The 20424-nt window shown below is 36.2% G+C and overlaps 1 protein-coding gene and 1 long non-coding RNA gene across 4 annotated transcripts in view; one reads left to right on the top strand and one right to left on the bottom strand.

The window, feature by feature from the left end:
* The first annotated feature begins 1330 nt into the window (after window positions 1–1330).
* On the top strand, window positions 1331–1704 carry LOC138328524 (uncharacterized). The gene is made up of 3 exons (XR_011209220.1): window positions 1331–1471; window positions 1527–1558; window positions 1615–1704. It is a non-coding gene; the product is annotated as an uncharacterized lncRNA (long non-coding RNA).
* Window positions 1705–1710: 6 nt separating this feature from the next.
* Window positions 1711–20424, bottom strand: part of LOC138328521 (cytoplasmic dynein 2 heavy chain 1-like) — a 64764-nt gene continuing 46050 nt past the window's right edge. For all 3 annotated transcript variants that reach the window (XM_069275361.1, XM_069275363.1, XM_069275362.1), the window contains 20 exons: window positions 19586–19606; window positions 16461–16559; window positions 16001–16124; window positions 14183–14346; window positions 13528–13647; window positions 12359–12493; window positions 11921–12064; window positions 11427–11582; window positions 10844–10945; window positions 10450–10654; window positions 8311–8474; window positions 7789–7914; window positions 7283–7393; window positions 6542–6697; window positions 6172–6250; window positions 5310–5725; window positions 4605–4820; window positions 3654–3853; window positions 2944–3142; window positions 1711–1869 (listed from right to left, as the gene is read on the bottom strand). In XM_069275361.1, the coding sequence (XP_069131462.1) occupies window positions 1711–1869; window positions 2944–3142; window positions 3654–3853; window positions 4605–4820; window positions 5310–5725; window positions 6172–6250; window positions 6542–6697; window positions 7283–7393; window positions 7789–7914; window positions 8311–8474; window positions 10450–10654; window positions 10844–10945; window positions 11427–11582; window positions 11921–12064; window positions 12359–12493; window positions 13528–13647; window positions 14183–14346; window positions 16001–16124; window positions 16461–16559; window positions 19586–19606 (3096 nt within the window). The remainder of the gene's footprint in view (window positions 1870–2943; window positions 3143–3653; window positions 3854–4604; window positions 4821–5309; window positions 5726–6171; window positions 6251–6541; window positions 6698–7282; window positions 7394–7788; window positions 7915–8310; window positions 8475–10449; window positions 10655–10843; window positions 10946–11426; window positions 11583–11920; window positions 12065–12358; window positions 12494–13527; window positions 13648–14182; window positions 14347–16000; window positions 16125–16460; window positions 16560–19585; window positions 19607–20424) is intronic.

Here is a 20424-nt window from a genome sequence, read left to right as displayed (position 1 = left end):
AGGGTAGAATATCCCTATCCTTCATATCCACTTATGAAAGAGTATTTTTCTTTCATACCTCGACGTTTATTGCAATTTTACAACTAAAATATGCCGCCATTTTGAAATAAATTCGAAGAAATCCACGACTTGAAGTCAATTTTCCATACATGAAAAATAACGTGATGCTTTAAACACAAATTCCGTTGCTTGTATCTTTTATAGTAAAACCAGTCAATTTTGTGAAAAAAATGTTTAAAATTTTATCGAGGAAATAGAGATTTTGTTGACGCTGTGATGTCACGAGGCTTTATTGCATGGGTAGCCATGCGATACAGGCTCAGGTGACATGAGTGTATGGCCCTAGACCAGCAAGTATTACACCCGTAAGTATGAAAGAAAGTGATATATCTGGTGGTCCTGTACACACACTGATTTTAGTGCAGTTAAATTTTAGCGCAAATGCAAAAAAATGTAATTTATGATTGAATTTATAAGTGGACGTATGTATCAGCGTGATTCGGTGGTTCAATACTGAAAATACCGTTTTACAAAATTCAACACTGTACTTGAAGCAAAAAACGCTAATAGAAAACTACCATAAAATTAGTACAGCTACAGTACATGTATTTGATAAAAATTCAAACAAGTGATAGCTTGATTTTACTGCGGGATAAGCAATGTCTTATGGGTAAATCAAACAAGAAGACATGAGGAAACAAATTCTGACTGTATACAATTCAGATACTCTTTCCATGAAAAAATCACAAACAATTTCTTGATATTTAATAAACTTTTCACAATTTATTTCAGTAAAATGGACGGAAATATTTAGTTCTTAAATTATCACAGATGATTTCATACATATCAAACAATGATGAAAGATAATTCTTATTAAAATAAATAAACATTAAATAAATAAATTATTTATTAAATTAATTATTTTAGAATTGAAGTTATAACAAACTGTTTGAGAAATTTTTCTCATAATAGGTATCTCATTATATAACAAAATAAATGATATTTATTTCCATATGATGACTAATAATATTTTATCACTCAGCATCCATTATTTTGGTCTATAATTTCAAATCTTCTTTTTTTCATACAAAATAATGTCATTTCCTTTGATACATAGGCTTTGGTCGTTATCAATGTATCCATAATTGAGAATTTAAAATCTCTCCTCTAGCTAATCAAAGTTCTATCAAAGCACAGTAGGTTAATTCACAACCTATTCCAATACATGTATTATCACAAATCACAAAATTTTACTTAAACATCAAGAAGTCAATTTGCACAAGTTTGTTTTTTTCTCTCAGATAATGCATTTTTATCATCACTGGCTGTGTAGAAAGTTGAGTTCGTCCACATAAAAATCATTGGCTGCGAAGATTTTTCAGCCTAAATGAGCCGTTATCACTGGCTGTGAAGGAATATTGAGTTTGTGTCAGTCTAAATGAGCCATCATTAGCTGTGAAGGAATATTGAGGCACCAGTTAGTGTCAGCCTAAATGAGCCGTTATCACTGGCTGTGAAGTATTGAGTTAGTGTCAGCCTAAATGAGCCGTTATCACTGGCTGTGAAGGAATAAGGAATTGAGTTAGTGTCAGCCTAAATGAGCCGTTATCACAGGCTGTGAAGGAATATTGAGTTTGGGTCAGTCTAAATGAGCCATTATCACTGGCTGTGAAGGAATATTGAGTTTGGGTCAGTCTAAATAAGTCAAAATCACTGGCTTCGGAGGAAGAGAGCGGCACCACATTGGAGCCAGTGGCTCTGGTTTCCTCCACATGGAACCTCCAGACGTGTCACGATACGGTCCCTCTCGGCACTGTAGTAGATAGGGATGGTGATCACATCATCTAGACCATACGGGGATGGAGCATCCTGTTGGGGAAAAATATGATACAAGTCAATCAATCGAATTACTAAATACATACCGTATTAGAACCCAATAAGCGCCCAATTGAAAATTGAAAGGGTGCTGAATAGAACAAAATTTGGACTGATATTTCACACAATTCTTACACCAACTAGGCAATTATTCAATTTTATAAAAGAACGAAAATGGAGAAATCCTCACAGTTTTCACAGTTTCAGACTGATTCTGTATTTATGTCAGTGAACCGGTACATGAACTTGTGGCTTCAAAAACAGGGAGGAGCACTTATAGGGATAGGGCCCTTATTGGGTTGTGTATGGTGATATATTTTTATTTCAGAAACTAAGCATCTTTATTGCTAGCTAAAACTCTTCCTCTGTTCAAATTGGTTCACCAATTTAATTTATAATATAATGTGTTTCCTGCATGCAAACTTTGGGAGACTTTGTTGAGTCAAATCCAATAATGAAAACAAAATTGTTACGTCCATATTCATCTCATAGAGAGCAACTCTACTGATTGTATATCATGGAATTAATGTCCTATAGTTTCTTTTATTTATAAGTTCTTTGAAAATTAAATGTATATTTTAATGAAATTTAGAGTTTATTGGTAAATGATGAAGCCCTGCACATTTTACTGGAGAATCATGAAATTATTTTCAGTTTAACATATTTTGAAATGAAGATCAGTTGATACATTAATTAATCAGACCAAAGGGAGATAACTCATATCATCAAGGGATATTTTTTTCATTTATTATTATACGAAACAGGTGGAATGAAGAGAGGTATCACGGAGTTCATAAATCAGAACCCAATAAACACAGGAAAAACCCTGATAAATGGTTCTTCATAGAATCAGTTTACCATGACTGTGTGGACAGAACACAAACCACATGAAGACAACAAAAGAAATTTAGCAATATGCAGACTTGTAAATGGCAAACCAGTCACTAATGAACAAATTTAATTCAAAAGTCTCTTAATATTTTATAACTATTAATGTTTCCTCAACAGAAGGTATTGTCTTATAAACCAGCCACAAACCTTTAAGGACAGTTAATGGTAAAGTCTTACCTTTGGTACCCAGGCGATCACACAGGGAGGTATACCAGATACACTGGGGGAGTCACGCTGATTGTCGGACAGCCTTGAACCATCAAAGTTACAGCCTTCCATCTGAAGGCCACCTAGCTTCACCATCGTACGAGCTCCCTGGATAGAGCCCTTCCAGGTACTGGCAAACTTCAAACTGTCCATGGAACAGCCCATCTCTCTGTGAACAAATATCATCACAGTTCGGAACAGGGAGAGTATAATAGGAAAATTCAGATAAAATTGGGGCTTGAAATTTGCACAGTATTAATTTGAATATGGCATAAAATCTTCCTTCATCACTTGTGTAGCTAAGATATTATTTAATTTTTAAAGCACAATGTATCATATGCACGATGTGCTGTTGATCCAAAGTCATAGATTTGAATTATGTATCATATGCGCAATGTGTTGTCGATCAAAAGTCATAGATTTGAATTTCCTGTCGAAAATGTGCTCAATTGGTGACTATTGGAAGGATATTATATACAATCAAACTTTATTAATACAAACTTAGATGAATAAGAAGATCCAGTTTAATGTAATACTGTCTGTTGGTCCTGTCCAAACTTATTCTACAATGTTCACCAAAATTAAATGCACACCAGAAATATTGTGACAAGGGAATATATTAAGAATAAGCCATTGGAAACTTTGTTTCAAGCAATCTTCATATAAGAGTCACACTGTACCTTGCTGTTTGTTGGCGGAGAGCATTAAGGAACGTGTCGGGATGGAAAAGTTCTGACAGATCCAGCTGATCCCTCAGGAGACTGCCGTTCTCAGCCTTGTCCACCCATTTCTGAATGGCAGTTGCCCTGGCAACCAAACCACGTAAGTATACAATGGGATCCTCTGGACCGTCCCATTTAGACAACCAGTTCAGGGGTGTCTGTAATAGCAAAAAATTTCAATAAACAAATATTTCAATAAAAGTTTTATAATTTTATATTTAACACAAACACGCACAAGAATTCCACGGAAGTGGATGTGTGGCTTGCACAGCATCACAAAAAAAAGTTATTTACAGTTGAAAATATTGTTAATAATTGGGTGAAGTTATAAAGTCCTGTAACTCTTGCAAATATAGATGAATTTTGACCAGTATCAAACCCATCTAAAATCTTATTGATATAAAACAATACACCAAATTTGGTTGAAATCGGACAATAAATACTTAAGTTATCAAGCGGAAACCATGTTTTGACAATTTTAATGTCCCGTAACTCTTGCAAATATTGACAGATTTTGACCAGTATCGAACCCATCTAAAATCTCATTAATATAGAGCAACATACCAAAGTGGACAATAAATATTTAAGTTATCAAGCGGAAACCATGGATTTATCTGTTTTGACAATTTTAAAGTCTCGTTACTCTTGCAAATGTTAACAGATTTTGACCATTATCAAACTCATCCAATATCTCATTGATATAAAGCAATATACCAAATTTGATATAAATCGGTCAATAAGTAATTAAATTATCGCACGAAAACCGTTTTCCGGACACCGACCTAAGTGTCGCCCTTGTGTCACAAAAATGGATTTTTGCATTTTATAGACTGAAGAGATTAAGGTTAATATGTTTTGTGATTAATATTATTAAAATCTAGAATCCATACTTTTCCAAAAAATTCTTACCTCCTGGTTCAGAAGAGCAGCGGCCAGCCCCTGGACCTCACTGGTCAGTAGCTGTGTACCTCGGATCACCTTACTGAGGGAGGCCAGAGAATGGTGGATCTTCTGGACAAGCTTGACCGCATTATACCGCTCCAAAGCAATGAACGACATGATTGGAGACTCCTGTCCAGACTTTGCCACTGGCGGACTGATCCTCATCTGAATCAGCTGGGAGCCCTGGAAATCAAACAGGAAGAATACATTAATATGATTTCAGAAATACATAATTTTTTGTCATTGGTTTTATTTTGGCAAGCAAACAGATGTTTAATAGCCCAGATGTTGAATAAGCATCACCAAAATCTATAAATGTGATGCGTTGATGAAGTGATGGTTTTGTCTTGATATGAAATTTGAGTTGAATTTGTCAAATGATTCATAATAAACATGACACATGTGATTGTGTACAACTCAGAAATTGTGAAAAGGTAATTGAAATATCAAACCAGCTTCCATATATCGAAATTGGGACAGAACAGACATGTCAAATTAATTTTGTATAAGGGACTGGAGCTGGCCAAAAACCTGTTCCTTTAAAAAGATCTGGAAATAAATCCTTGGTAGTGTTGATACAAGGCATGAGTATACTTCTGTGCCACATGTAGCTATAATTCATTATTGTTGTGGTTCACAAACAATTACTTACTATCAATCTACAGTACTTACCTTGTTCAGGGTCTTCCATAGGTTCAGAATGGGACTAAGTTCGTTCGCCCAGACTTCCTTGTCAAACCTACTGGCCTTGACATTGGCACGTTGGAGAATCTTAAGTTGGGAGATGACTTGTGAACTGACCATTCGCTGGGCTGACCGGTCGATATTGTCTGGCAGACCAAAATATGAAGGGTTGTCAAATTCGGGTAGCTCAGCGATTGCGGCGGTGAAATCTGATATGTTGGTAGAATTAGGGAGACGGATTGGTCCTAGTCGTTTATTTCTGTTCTGAGGCGACAAGGTGTTTGCATCGAAGAACTGTTTTAGATAGGAGACCATTACCCGCATGTCAAATGGATTGTCCACGCGGCCGCCATAGATAGCAAACTCGAACAGGCCGTGGATAAACTGCCACTGAACGTCCTGACCTGGAACAGCAATGTCATTGAGGATATGAATTTTGATTGTATAACAGACGAAAATTTCTCAGAGTGGAAAATAAACAAATATATATTGGAAATGTTAAATTGTACAGCTTAATTATGATATGCCTTTTTTTTTCAAGAAATACGAAATGAACTGAAAACAAGTTTGCACTAAAGTCGAACACATACATGTTAAAGATAAATCTTGATAAGACAGGATGGGGCAGACATAGGTAGCACTATCATAAGGCCTCGTATTACTGTACAGAGCTTTAAATTTGTGAGGAGCAGAGGTCATATTTCACGGTTCAGCGATCCATATAATTTGTAGATATATGCGATACCTATGTCATATAGCAAAATATCTATAATTGTTATTCATCAATTATAAAATTTATTGAAATCCATTAATAATTAGCTTAATTATTTGATAATTATAACAGGCTTACCTCCTTTACAATGTCGATCAATGATATCTGCCCCAGCTCTGAGATCCGAGAGTGAAAATTCATAGAACTTGGTCCAACCCTAAACATAAAACATTTAAGTCTATACATATGCATATTCAAAGGATAAAAAGAAGTATTTTGTAAAATCAAATTAATATTTACATACCACAAATTAATTTTGATGAAAAAATAGATATTTAAAATTATTTACCAGTGAGGTACTGCGAGGAAGTAATGGAGAAACTCCGACAGACTTTATATATTGATTTTTTCCCCCTAAATATTTACTTTTTTCTCATATTTATATATACCCTGTGGTTATTCCTGATACATTTTGACGTTGACTTTAACTCCACTGATCAGAACAAACCTGTGGAATGAAGACTCGTCTCTCCTGCATGATGGCATGGAACCAGGCGAGAGCGAACATGGCCTGGGAACGAATAACGCTTCCGGTCTTACTGAAGTACTCCGGACTCCATGTCTCAAACGAGCGGTACAAGTTCCTCTTTACTCCAGGTGGAGACTGAGAAAAAGGAAAAGATTTAAATATTGTATTTAAAGCAGAATTACTACTATCCATATTTGAATTCTCCACCACCGACAGAGCATAAATGATATTCATTATTTGAACAATAATTTGTGAATAATCATGTATATAAAGGTATAATTAACACAAAAAATAACATAAAATAATTTATTTTGCCTTTGGTGCATGCGCAATCAATACTTCATTCCATATAGAATATAGTGCCACAGATTTTTTTCGGGATGCAATTAATTATTTTTCATATTTTTAACTTGAAGTAAAATTAGAAGCTCAAACTTTTCAATGGTGGTAATGGTGTAAAGTAAGTAAGTTTAGTAACTGAAGAAAAAAAATACATGGTCTACTCCTGCTTTTGATAGTGAAAAAATACCATTTGTCAGAGCTGCAGCATCTTTAATAATTTAATTGAAAGAATATAATATAATGGCTGATACTAGTTCAAAAGAAATTTATTTTAATATTGATAACACTGAAAATGAGTTTACTAAAAGGGTTATCGTTGATATGTTTTAAAACAAGTTTTGCCAGTAAACAGAGTGAAAAAATCCATTAATCGCTTACCTCATATGTGATTTTAAGACTGCTCTGAAGTAGAATTGTAGGGAACTTAGGATGGACTTCCGCCGTCATCCAAAGTCGGAAATCAGCATGTGGTTTTAGGGTATTGATCTCCTATTAATAGATGGATATAATGCCAGTTAAATAGAACTTTTAAGATCTATTTTACTTTTCACTATGAAATCAGACTGAGTTTTAATACAGAAATAGTGAATAAAATAAAGGAAAGATAAGTAATTAGCTCAGCAATTCTAATATATCAAATATATTGTATTTTGCTTTTTTCCTACAAAGTACTGAACTTTTTTACTTATAATAATTTGCTAAATAGTTACCAAGTTTAAATTGTAAACAGTGCAGCTATTCCACAACTGCCACTAGGGCAATATAAAACAACACATGGCAAAATATTTTTTGATGAAAAATGTTAGGGTTAAATTATCAATTGATCATAGATTAACCTGGTGTACATATCGCTGTTTATCGTAAACAGAAACATTTTTACCCACCTTTTCTAGCTGGGGTAACCATGCTGTAACCAAGTGGAGATTCTTCAAACACAGCCATTCCCCGTTCTGAGAACAGTCTCGCAGTAACTGCATCGCAATATCTGCCTGACCTTGACCCATGGCAACCTAAAATTAATGCATTTATTAATTTCTCTAAAAATAATATATAATTTAAACATAATTTTTTTTACCAGTAGTAACTGGTACAAACATACATTTGGTTCATGAACATTACCGTCAACAAGACTTTATCAAATCTAATTTTCAACAATAGGCAAATATAGGATCAACTACCAGAGATCCAGTGAATTAGCTCATGTAGAAAGTATTTTTGCAATTATAAATCACTAAAGTGCAATAGGAGAAGTTCTTTTAATTATCTATGGTGGCCATGAAATCCATCTACATGTCAAGACTTGACGTCAGCATACACATTGACAGAATGACAGGAAGTTGTGACAAAATAGAGGCCTTGTTTAAAATGTAATATCTATGATGCTACTCTGTACATCTTTGCCTTACCTGATGGTATTTTTCATGTCCGATAACTTCCGCGGCCAGCTCCTGCAACTCCTGAGAGGGATCGGCACCAGGGGAGATAACTATGAGGATTGGTTCCTCGGCCATCGTCTCCGTCTCAAACAACTTCTTCAGATTGACAGATGGTGAAGACAGTTCCTTCATAGCTATAATAAAACAGAATTTTGTTTTTATCACAGATTTTTCAAATACCTTTGGTAAGAATGAATAATCTTTTTTTCATTTCACACAGTAGTTATTTTCTTTGGTATATCATATGCTATATACGCACAGTAGAGGTCCTAGCTTGATGAAAATTATACAAAACATCTAAGAAATATTTATGTCTTTTAGCTACATGTGGTCTTAATTTCAACAGAATCTTTTGACAGATAGATTGAGGTTATCATCAGGAAAACCATCACTTTAAAACAATACAGTCAAACCTGCTCTAACGACCGCCTGTCTATAACCACTGATTTTTAGACTTCCCGTGCAGTATATAATGGCACTGTGCATAACGACCACCTGTCTAATGTGGCTAAAGACTGGTCATTTTAGCCCCGTCAAAGTTGTCTAACGACCGGTCTCTGAGATTGACTTGTCGAGTACCGAGTACAGTGTGCGTTCCTTTGACCTACTTCAGGTAATTAACTCCCTTAGAAAGCAAATGGCAGCCATTACTGAAGCCCAAGCTATGAATTGTTTATACAGGACTGTATTGTGTATAACCTAGCGGTCGTAACATTTGAGGTACAAATATGTTTGCCGACTTGAAGATAGAAGTTTTAAAGACAGTTTATGCCTATCAAAGACTGAGATTATGTTTGGTAGTGAACGCCATGTGCATGAAAAGATCACTCGTAAAGCGTGATTTTGAAGCCATAACTCGGATGATACAGTAGGCAAAATAAAACATTTATTTATATAATGTGTTCCGTTATTCATTGCCGATATTTAACATTGTAATACTACTAAGAAATGGCCAGTACTTACCTATTTCAAATTAGGCCTATAAATTTACATTCATTTCTTCACGATTATTGAGTCAGTCGAATTATCGCCAGGGTATTCTCGATGTGTTTCTCGATGTGTTTATCAATAAAATATGGTCAAATTACTTGGTAGAAATGCTACTGAAAGTTAATTAATGTACCTGCATTGTGATTTTAATAGTTTTGAAGCTATGTATTGTGAGAAAACGCCTCCAAATCGATCTTTCATGTCCCGAGATTAATCCGTCAAAACTGCTAACACGGCAACGTTACATACGACTTGCCAGCGAGAAAGTAATGTAAAAAAAATTACAAGCATACATTGTCTGAAATTAATCTTGCACAGAAAATTCCAGGCCATGTCAAGTCAGTAATTAGGTAATCGTTATGTTCATAGCTGAAAAAATCAACTACTAGTGTGTATCAAAACGAGTTGATTTTGTTATGATCAAAATTTTCGCTTGCATTAGAAAGCCAAATCCAAACATTAAAAAATAAAACGAACTCAAATTACGGAAATATATTGACATAATTAGTTTTTAAATAATGCATGGTAATAAATTTATTAAAATGCAATAGCAGGTCTGTTTTGTATTAATATAATTCTGTTTTATTTATTGACTCGCTGGTTGGCACGAAAGCCCCAACCTGTCTATAAAGGCAACCTGTCTATAGTGACCGTTTTTCTGTCTCCCCTTCAGTGGTCGTTATAGACAGGTTTGACTGTATATTTTTTAGTATGCCCTAATTAAAAATCCTGCAGTTTAAGATGGTTATTTTTGAGATACACGGCAAAGAAGTAATTTCAACAGTGTGGATAAAAACATTGTCAAATCTTAAGGCAGTTCGGTGTCACACATAAAAAATACCCCCTTACCAGAAAGTATCCGGATAATATTTATGCAGGTGGTATATCTTATGCATGACACCGGCTATTTATCAAGACAGAGTCATAATACAAACATGGTCTCATGATATGGAATTAACAATAGAAAATAAAAGGTGACATGACAAATAGAATAATGATGAAAAACACAAATAATTAGTGAGCAATATTGATGGAATGCTGTGAATGAAGTTTTTAAAATGATGTTTTTAAAAAATACAGCATGCGTCTTACAATCTTGAGATAGGTTCTATAACATACCTAGAGCTTTGCAGGCAAACAAGCCCATAGCTGTCTGTAGCCTGTCTGGTCTGACAGTCTGTACGGCCAATAACTGCTGGAACAAACTGGTCCTCTTCTCGATGACCGATGGGAACTCGTTCTCACACTCACTGCTACGTGAGAAGCTCGACCACATAGATGAATCGTCAAAGTTAAACTGCTGGTAAAGTTTCGGTAAGTTAGACTGAAAAGAATAAAAAACTTCATTTTTATTTCAAATTGGATTTTTTTTTTAATATTTACTGACCATTTGTTATTATCATTAATATAAGATGCTTAATTGTTTATAGGTTAAGACTGGAAGGAAATGAAAGCACAATTGGATTTTTTGTTTTGTTTATTTAAGTTTTAAATGATAAACAGTTCTCCGAACCTTTAGACTGGCCATGGCAGCCATACGCTCGGGGTCTACCCAGCTCGGTCCCCGCTGGTTGTCGGAGTCCCCGACCAACATCCCTGTGAATAGTTCCCACTCCTGCGAAAATCAAGAAAATATTCAATATTATGAAAACCATTTAATATTTTTTTTTGCATTTGAAGTAAGTTATTTCATGATCACAATCAGGTCCTTTAAATGAAAATACCACGGGATATCAGACAACGTTTTGTGGGACTATTGTTTCTATTGGTGATGGAATGACGTCAAGATATCCCGCACTAATGTCATTTCAGCGGGAAGATTACAAATAGTTTCATCAACACTGTAGATACTAGTCCTGCACAAACGTTATCGGGTGTCAAATGATACATAAATTCATCCCATTGCGCTAACGCTACATTAATATATAATTAACGTAATATTGCATTAGTAATAAAATAAGCATGTTTACAATTTTACATGTATCAAAAACGACTACTGAGGAAACCCTGTATCAAATATTATAAATCTTCTTTTTGAGAAAAAAAAACCACATTGAAATATAATCAGTAACAAATACTTTACTATGGTTACTTACGTTTTCTTGGAATAGGTCTGGTCTCATCCCGTGGACCATGTGCATGGCAAACATGAGCCTGTCGGTCTTGAAGATGGAGCGACAAACGTATTCATACACCAGTACCTGTAGACGTTGGCCAAGTTTCTGGATACGATGATCTGTCCCGCTACCATCCTGATCAAATAGATTTAATCAAAATCTCTTGGTTTAATAAACGTAACAAGTGAAGTCGTCTATTGGAATTTTTCAGCACATTATACATTATATATCTTAATACTCAAATGCAAATATATTCATTACATCTGATGACTTCCGTTATGCAGGTTCTTTATTATAGGAGAGTTCATTATTATAAGTACCTGGAGAGTAAAACAGATAATAAATACTGTATATACCTGGTACCTAATTTTGCTTGCTGAAATAAACCAATATAGTCACTAATCTTGGATGTTTTATGAACAATGTTATACCATTATTATCATATTATGATATTATTCCAGGCCTGATCTCACCTGTTTTGAGCTGAGAGCTCGAGAAAAGAGTCGTAGGAAAGCTGCCAGACTGAAGCGATACATGTTGTTGATTTTGGCCAGATCACTAATGACGAAGTACAGGGTGCTGCCTTTCTCTGCCAGGGGTAGGTAGGTATTCCTTTCCTGTGGAAAAACAAAAGTTCACAACCATATAACCTGCCATTTGGGAAGCAACAAAGGATATATGTTCAGCAAAGTTTAGATGAATACTTCAAACTTGTATATATATATTGTAAACCTAATTTTCTTTCGTGGTTGTGATTTGCATTTGAAAACAAGTTTGCGGGATTAGCATTCATGAATCTAGAATTTGAATGCAAATCCATATTTATATAAATAATAATGTAGATACTAATTCTCAGAGATAAAGTTTTCTTTTTCCAAATTAACCTAGTAAGTGAGATCTTTAAAGTTTACCTGATCGAGTGAGGCCTGGAGTCTGACCGACTCAGTCAGAGAGTCAGTGATAGTTATACTGCTAGCCTTAGTCTTGTTGAGGGAATCCAGTAGTTCCTTGTTCTCCAGGATGTTTCCTTTGGCATTAGCAAGCTCCTGTTAAATGAAAAGTTTGGTTGTACAAAAAGATACATGTACACCTGCAGAGCAAGTTTGTCCCTTTTCTCATTTATTGATTCTCCCTTCTGACATTAACTAATGACCTTCTCTGACATTGACCCATGCCCTCCTCTGACATTGACCCATACCCTCTCCTCCATCCATCACTCCTCTCCCTAGTATTTGTCCCTCCCATACTTTATCAATGACAGTCACCGTAACTCTGCCCTTTTTTTCAGTAACTCATTTGCCTATCCTTGTCACATACACCCTTACCTCCTTCCATGAATCCTCCCCCAACATTAGCCCCTCTCTACTCCTTTCCCCCGAAACAAAAGCCCCACCCTCCCACTCTTACCCTCCTTCTATGACTGATTCCCCAACATAAGCCCACCCCTCAAACCTCCTTCTTTTGCTCTCCCCCCTACAATTAGCCCCACCCTTACACTCTAGAAGTGACTCCTCCCCCTATAATTAGTCCCAACCTTACCTCTAGAAGTGACCTCACTCCCCTATAATTAGTCCCACCCTACTCTATAAGTGATCCCTCCCCCTATAATTAGTCCCACCCTTACATAACTCTGGCTAGAAGTTTGTCTCGTCCTCCCCCTATACTTAGTCCCACCTTTAACCTCTTACCTCCTTCGTGACTCCTCCCCCTATAATTAGCCCCACCCTTACCTCTAGAAGTGACTCCTCCCCTATAATTAGTCCCACCCTTACCTCTAGAAGTGACTCCTCCCCCTATAATTAGTCCCACCCTTACCTCTAGAAGTGACTCCTCCCCCTATAATTAGTCCCCACCCTTACCTCCTAGAAGTGACTCCTCCCCCCCTATAATTAGTCCCACCCTTACCTCTAGAAGTGACTCCTCCCCCTATAATTAGTCCCACCCTTACCTCTAGAAGTGACTCCTCCCCCTATAATTAGTCCCACCCTTACCTCTAGAAGTGACTCCTCCCCCTATAATTAGTCCCACCCTTACCTCTAGAAGTGACTCCTCCTCCCCCTATAATTAGTCCCACCCTTACCTCTAGAAGTGACTCCTCCAGCTTAGCTAATTGGATTTTGAGATCCTCCTCCGTCTTCAGCAGTTCTGTTTTCCTGACTTCCAGCTCGGGTTTCTCATTTTGTATGGTGTTGGCAAGCAGCTGTAATAAACACAAGGCAACCATACTATCCACTATCAGATTTATATAAACAGTTTAAAGATAATTGGTTAGAATGTCTTACACCGAGAATGTGTTTGATCTAGACTTAAAAAACAACTTAATTCTTCAAATCATTCTGTTAGAATAATTGAGTCTCAATATACTTCTTCACATGAATGCTAAACTTGCTTGTAATTATGCTTATACTACATGCATTTAATGTTACAGTGTACATGTTGATTGTAGCTTATTCATAATTTTGATTACAGTTAAAATCTGCAATAACGACCACCTCTGTATAAAGTATACCTGCTTAATAAGACCACATTTCTTGGATCACCAATCTTTAATTTCAACAAAATCCAACCTGTGTATAAAGACCACCTGGCTATAAAGACCATTTCCACTCAGTCCCTTAGGTGGTCTTTATAGACAGCTTTAACAGTACTGATAAAGGAAAATTGTTGATAAACCAAAAGAAAATCATACTTTATCCTTTTTTTTAATCTTTTTTTTTTTTAAAGAGAGAACAAACCTGTCCAGTCAGACCAGCTCTTGTAGTGGTAAAGTTGACCTCAGTGATGATGGAGAAAGCGTCCGGAGGAATCTCTGGGGCAGGATTTCTGGTCGTCAGGAAAAGTCGGAATTCTTCATTATAGTCGATAGTCTTTTCCCCAATCTGGACTACATATCGTGGACCTGAAGCATTTCCAAAATCAAAATGAGATTTCTTGGTAATCAACTCATTAATGATATTAAACAAAACAATTCCTACAATTGGTAATGTAAAATTGAGCCAGAAAAAGAGTTTACTAAGGTCACAGTGACCTACTTTTGATAAAGCTTGGACACACCCAGGTGACCCCATGACCCAAATATGTTGTTCCACTTACATGCGGCGTTGCTGATAGAAAGCTAGATAAGATTATTTTCAGAAGGACAGAGCATATAACACAATGTAAAACCATCTCGAACTATCAGATCCTTCACCAGTCAGAGTTACCTCTGAGCCAGCATATAACCATCCAATGTCCTACCCTGAGCCATGAGATTGCCCCTCAGTGGAGGGTAGAGTTACCTACCCTGAGCAATGAGATTGCCTCTCAGTAGAGTGTAGAGTTACCTACCCTGAGCCATGAGATCCCCATCCCCTTCCTCTCATTAGAGTTACCTACCCTGAGCCATGAGATCGCCCCTTAGTAGAGGGTAGAGTGACCTTCCCTGAGCCATGAGATCCCCATCTTCTTCCTCCAACAAGAGTTACCTACCCTGAGCCACGAGATTGCCCCTCAGTAGAAGGTAAAGTTACCTACCCTGAGCCATGAGATTGCCCCAGTAGAGGTAAGTAAGTACCTACCCGAGCCATGAGATCCCCATCCCCTTCCTCTCACTAGAGTTACCTACCCTGAGCCATGAGATCGCCCCTAAGTAGATGGTAAAGTTACCTACCCTGAGCCATGAGATCGTCCCTCAGTAGAGGGTAGAGTTACATACCCTGAGCCATGAGATCGCTCCTCAGTAGAGGGTATAGTTATCTACCCTGAGCCATGAGATCGTCCCTCAGTAGAGGGTATAGTTATCTAACCTGAGCCATGAGATCTTCCCTCATAGAGGGTATAGTTATCTAACCTGAGCCATGAGAGCTCTCAGTAGAGGGTATAGTTATCTACCGAGCTATCCCTAGCCATGAGATTGCCTCTCAGTAGAGGGTAGAGTTACCTACCTGAGCCTGAGATCATCCCTCAGTAGAGGGTAGAGTTACCTACCCTGACCATGAGATTGTCCCTCAGTAGAGGGTATAGTTATCTAACCTGAACCATGAGATCGCCCCTCAGTAGAGAGTAGAGTTACCTACCCTGAGCCATGAGATCGCCACCCTCTTCCTCCGACTAGAGTTACCTACCCTGAGCCATGAGATCGCCCCTCAGTAGAGGGTATAGTTATCTACCCTGAGCCATGAGATCGCCCCTCAGTAGAGGGTAGAGTTACCTACCCTGAGCCATGAGATCGCCCCTCAGTAGAGGGTAGAGTTATCTACCCTGAGCCATGAGATCATCCCTCAGTTCAGAGGTAGAGTACCTACCCTGAGCCATGAGATCGCCCCTCAGTAGAGGGTAGAGTTACCTACCCTGAGCCATGAGATTGCCCCTCAGTAGAGAGTATAGTTATCTACCCTGAGCCATGAGATCGCCCCTCAGTAGAGGGTAGAGTTACCTACCCTGAGCCATGAGATCGCCCCTCAGTAGAGGGTAGAGTTACCTACCCTGAGCCATGAGATCGCCCCTCAGTAGAGGGTAGAGTTACCTACCCTGAGCCATGAGATCGCCCCTCAGTAGAGGGTAGAGTTACCTACCCTGAGCCATGAGATCGCCCCTCAGTAGAGGGTAAAGTACTGGCTCCACTCCATCCACTTCCTGTATGATCAGGGTTTTTCCAAACCGAACAGCCAGCTCCAGAGATGTAGAGAAATTAGCATCCTACAATAATTACCAATTAATTGATATCATCACCTAATTGCTTTATTACAATAGGTCATAATGAATGTACATGTTGGCTATTGCAACTGATAAACAAAATGATATTCAAATATTTTAAAAATTGAAACTAAGCTTCATTTTTTTTAACAATAAGAAAATTGCTTAAATGATGTAGGTTTGCATATGTGATTTTGAATTTTACATGTACTGCCCAAAAGAACTAAAAATACCTTTTTTCATTTTGTAAACATCTTTAATATTGAAAGCTTAATCTTTATTTTAATTACTGTATAGAGCAAAATTTTTCCATAAAATTAAAGTTCTGTGACAACTTACCTGTTGGTTTATAACTTCCAGTCGGTTTTCCTTCAGATGTGTTTTCAGCCATTCTGTCGCTCTCGATGATGGATCAACGAGGAAGGGCCGAAGGGCGCTCTGTAAAAAAAAAATTTGATATTGACTTTAATATCTACGAAAAAAAAAAAAAATTCAAATCATTTTGATTGATGGATAACTTATTTTTTTTTAAAATAACTTCATATCTTAAAAAAGGTAATTGTCACTTTCGTGTCTATTTACTAAATTATATTCATGCATTAAATACATAAACCCTGGTAGCATCAGTATGAGAATAAGTGTTGCTTTTTATGCATTTTATTTGCAATTTAGAAATAAAAATCCCTTGAGCCTGAAAATAAAGTTTGTATTTCTGACTCAAAACAAAGAACAAAATTATTTCAAAAAATAAAATCCTTGAACCTATATCATATAATTCTCCCTGGAAAAAAAACATTCAAAATACAGAAAATGTTATTAATAAAATAATAATTGAATTAAGAATTCATCTCATTGGCTTGTCATCAATTAATTATATCAGCTGCTGCTCAAACAATAATATTGGTATGTTTTAGAACAAGAATTATCAAAAAAAATTTAAAAAAAAACCAACAACTACAAGACTTTAATTTCACAAAACATTATTTGTAATCATATTCACTACAGTCTCAACACTAATTAGATTTTACAATTTTGGACAACAATCAGTTAGAAAATGGCCGCACAACAAAGCGCATGGTCTCCAAACTGAGATACTGAGAGCAAGAAAATCAAACATTTTCATTGAAAATCCACTGAACAAGCGGCGGGTATATATTTGGATCATACGCGGGCAACTGCGTCAACTCAGGACTTGCTACTTACTGCCGGTTCAGGTGGTATCTGCTCAGACAAAATGGATGTAAACCTTGCATAATTATAAGGAATTTACTAGTCATGAACTACTGACTGAAAGTTGGACTTCACTGCAAACTGAAATTTTCACTGTCTCTTTCATTTTTTTTTTTAAATTCTCATTATCATAATCATTTAATCTTTTTACTGATAAGCTAGTAACTATTGTTTATGTTTTGCAATATACGGTTACCATAGCAACCCTAGCATTTTAATGAGAGTGACGTTCCTTTGTGAGCTATATAATATAATAAGCTCAGTTGGAGTATAAGAAGTATTTCCTTTGAAGCATTTTGAGTGCTCTATTTTCAATCTATTATTCGGTTACATTGTACCAAATATATAAATGCAGCATAATTATGTACATTGAATTTTACAAAATCCGACTAATTTGAAACATCAAAGTATATTGTACAGATTCTGCAAAGTAAAGACCAAACACAAATCTAGGCCACTTCTGCTATCTAACCTGGTGCAAGACAAGCTAAATCAGTGAAACACGCAGCTGAAACAAAATTTGATGGGGTGCAATTGAAAAAATAAAAACACAAAAAAACTGTCAGTTCCTGGCAACTGCCCCACATGAGATTTGAACTCATGACCCAGAGGTGAAGGGCTTGTGGTAATTTGGCCTCAATGGTCACATGCATGATCTGTACTTAATCCAATTTTATATACCACATTTTCGCCAATGTGTGTCCAATTGTTTTTGCTGATAATTTCAACACATTTCAACAAAATTTGTGGTAGACAGTGATGATACTTGGGTTTCGAGTTACCTCACATGAAAACGATGGGGTAAAGTATCATTTACTGTCGATTATTCCAACCAAAAAGTGATTGTTATATCACAGGAATCACATCAAAAGATATTTCCCTAATGAGGGCGCCGGGCGTGGGTAAATGGCCAAGGGAGGTGGGGGCGCTGTTTTTTGAGACCATTTTTAGATGTTTTTTTCTTAAACAGACTATAGTCATCTTGCTTTTAGTTTCGTATTTTTCTGAAACTTACTATAACCAACTTACGTTTTGAAGACAAGTAAGTATTGAAATTACATAATTATGAAGAAATGTATGCACCAGCAGTATTAAACATTGGTTAAATATGTCTGTTTCACAGAATTTGGGCATTTCATTCTAGCCTGTTTGTTTACCATGCGTACACTAAATGGCGGACGGTGCTTTCGATCGCTACTTTCGCTTTGTGGCAGATGGGAATTATCGACAAGAGCACACAATAAAATGCTTAGAAATGATAACATTCCTGTTATTTAGGAACCTTTGTGGCAAATGGGAATTACCGACAAGAGCACACAATAAAATGCTTAGAAATGATAACATTCCTGTTATTTAGGAACCTTTATCATAGATATACAGTAAGTATTCATAAAACCTGTATAGACATCGCTAAAATGTTGTTGCCAGTTAGTCTTCATCCATACATGGGTGTGGGGCATTCAAGTGACACGTTTTATTTTGAACATGGCATTCTCGCTGTTTCTATGTGTATACACTTGGCAAAGATGTCCTATAAGTTGTCCAATGCAATAAATTTAGTGCTTATACAAGCTGATCGGATATCTGTTAAGCATCAGATTGATGTGAAACAGTATTTTCTTTTAGCGTCTGCAAAGACAAATCGTCACAATCTGGCACAAAAATTGTATGAAATTAGTTGATTGTTTTCAGCAAAAAACGTTGGGGCGCCCTTAGGAGGCCCTCTTAATAGGGAAAATACAGTATTATAATGTCATAATTACTAGAAGGTGGGACTAATCATCTGTGGTAAATCATACTTTACTTACATCGCTTTGGTACGTTAAATTAATTATTATCATATTATTTCAATACTTATAAGTGAGGTAAAAACATTTAAGTTGACTACAGTACATTTAAAAAAAATATGTAAAACAATAGCAATATGACTATAGTTTGGTTCAGAAAACGTCTTAAGTAGTCTCAAATCGTTGCGGCCCCTGGGCTTATAAGCCAATTTTCCACACATGTCACCCTTATTGAGGAAAATAATTCTCTATTTAAAGTAGACTTCAGGAATTAAGAGTGCTTCAAGAAACCTAAAATTCACAAAGTGTTTCAGACAAAGGATTTGGTTGTAACCAAAAGGAAACTTTAGAGACATGTAATGTAAAAGATGTAAAAGTGTGATTTGGGAATGAAAGCAGAAAGAGGGGCGGGCGTCAAACATGTGAATATTTATTCATAAATCTTACCCCAGCAGGAATCTCATTCATCTGATATAGCGAGTTAAAATAGACAAAACATTCAACATTCATGCTAAATATCATAATAAATATATTTATATTTGACATGCACCTCAGTTTCAGTAAATATATCCAGATTTGAAATACAGTGTGTTGCTATGTCCAGACATGGTCACAGACTGAGTGATTTGTTTTAATGCATCATGCTATGAAATTTATACATAATAAGTTGATCAAACTTGTTTTAAAAATTAAAAATTAAAATGTAAAATCTGAAAGATTATTCCACAATCAAATATGATATTCTTCACATAGCAGGCTATCCCCATTAACCTTAATTCACATCAATCACTTTAATTACTTTAAAGTTTTAATTGACATTTTTGATATTTAGAATCATCTTAATGACAATTTAAATGAAATTTAATCACTTTAAGTCAATTGTACACAATGGCTCAAGGTAAGGTAATTTTTAACTTTAATTCACCATTTCATACTCAGCTACTCACCCAAATCAAAACAAGTTTGATAAACAATTATTATATATACAGTTACTGTAACAATAAGTAATTGTCTTTCATACCTACATGTAATACTGGCTGGTCCAGGGCAATACACTCATGTCGCCTGAGGCTGTATTGCATGGCTACCCATGCAATAAAGCGCCTTGTGACGTCACGGTGTCAACGAAATCTCTATTTCCTCGACAAAATTTTATCATTTTTTTCACAAATATGACTAGTTTTACTATAAAAGATGCAAACAACGGAATTTGTGTTGAAAAGTATCACGTAATTTTTCTTGTATGGAAAATTGACTTCCAGTTGTGGATTTCTTCGAATTTATTT

This window comes from Argopecten irradians, chromosome 7 (genome assembly GCF_041381155.1).
Source record: "Argopecten irradians isolate NY chromosome 7, Ai_NY, whole genome shotgun sequence".
Classification (NCBI taxonomy): Eukaryota; Metazoa; Mollusca; class Bivalvia; order Pectinida; family Pectinidae; genus Argopecten; species Argopecten irradians.
The sequence above is the reverse complement of the archived record's forward strand: the minus strand, read 5'-3'. Positions and strand labels throughout refer to the sequence as shown.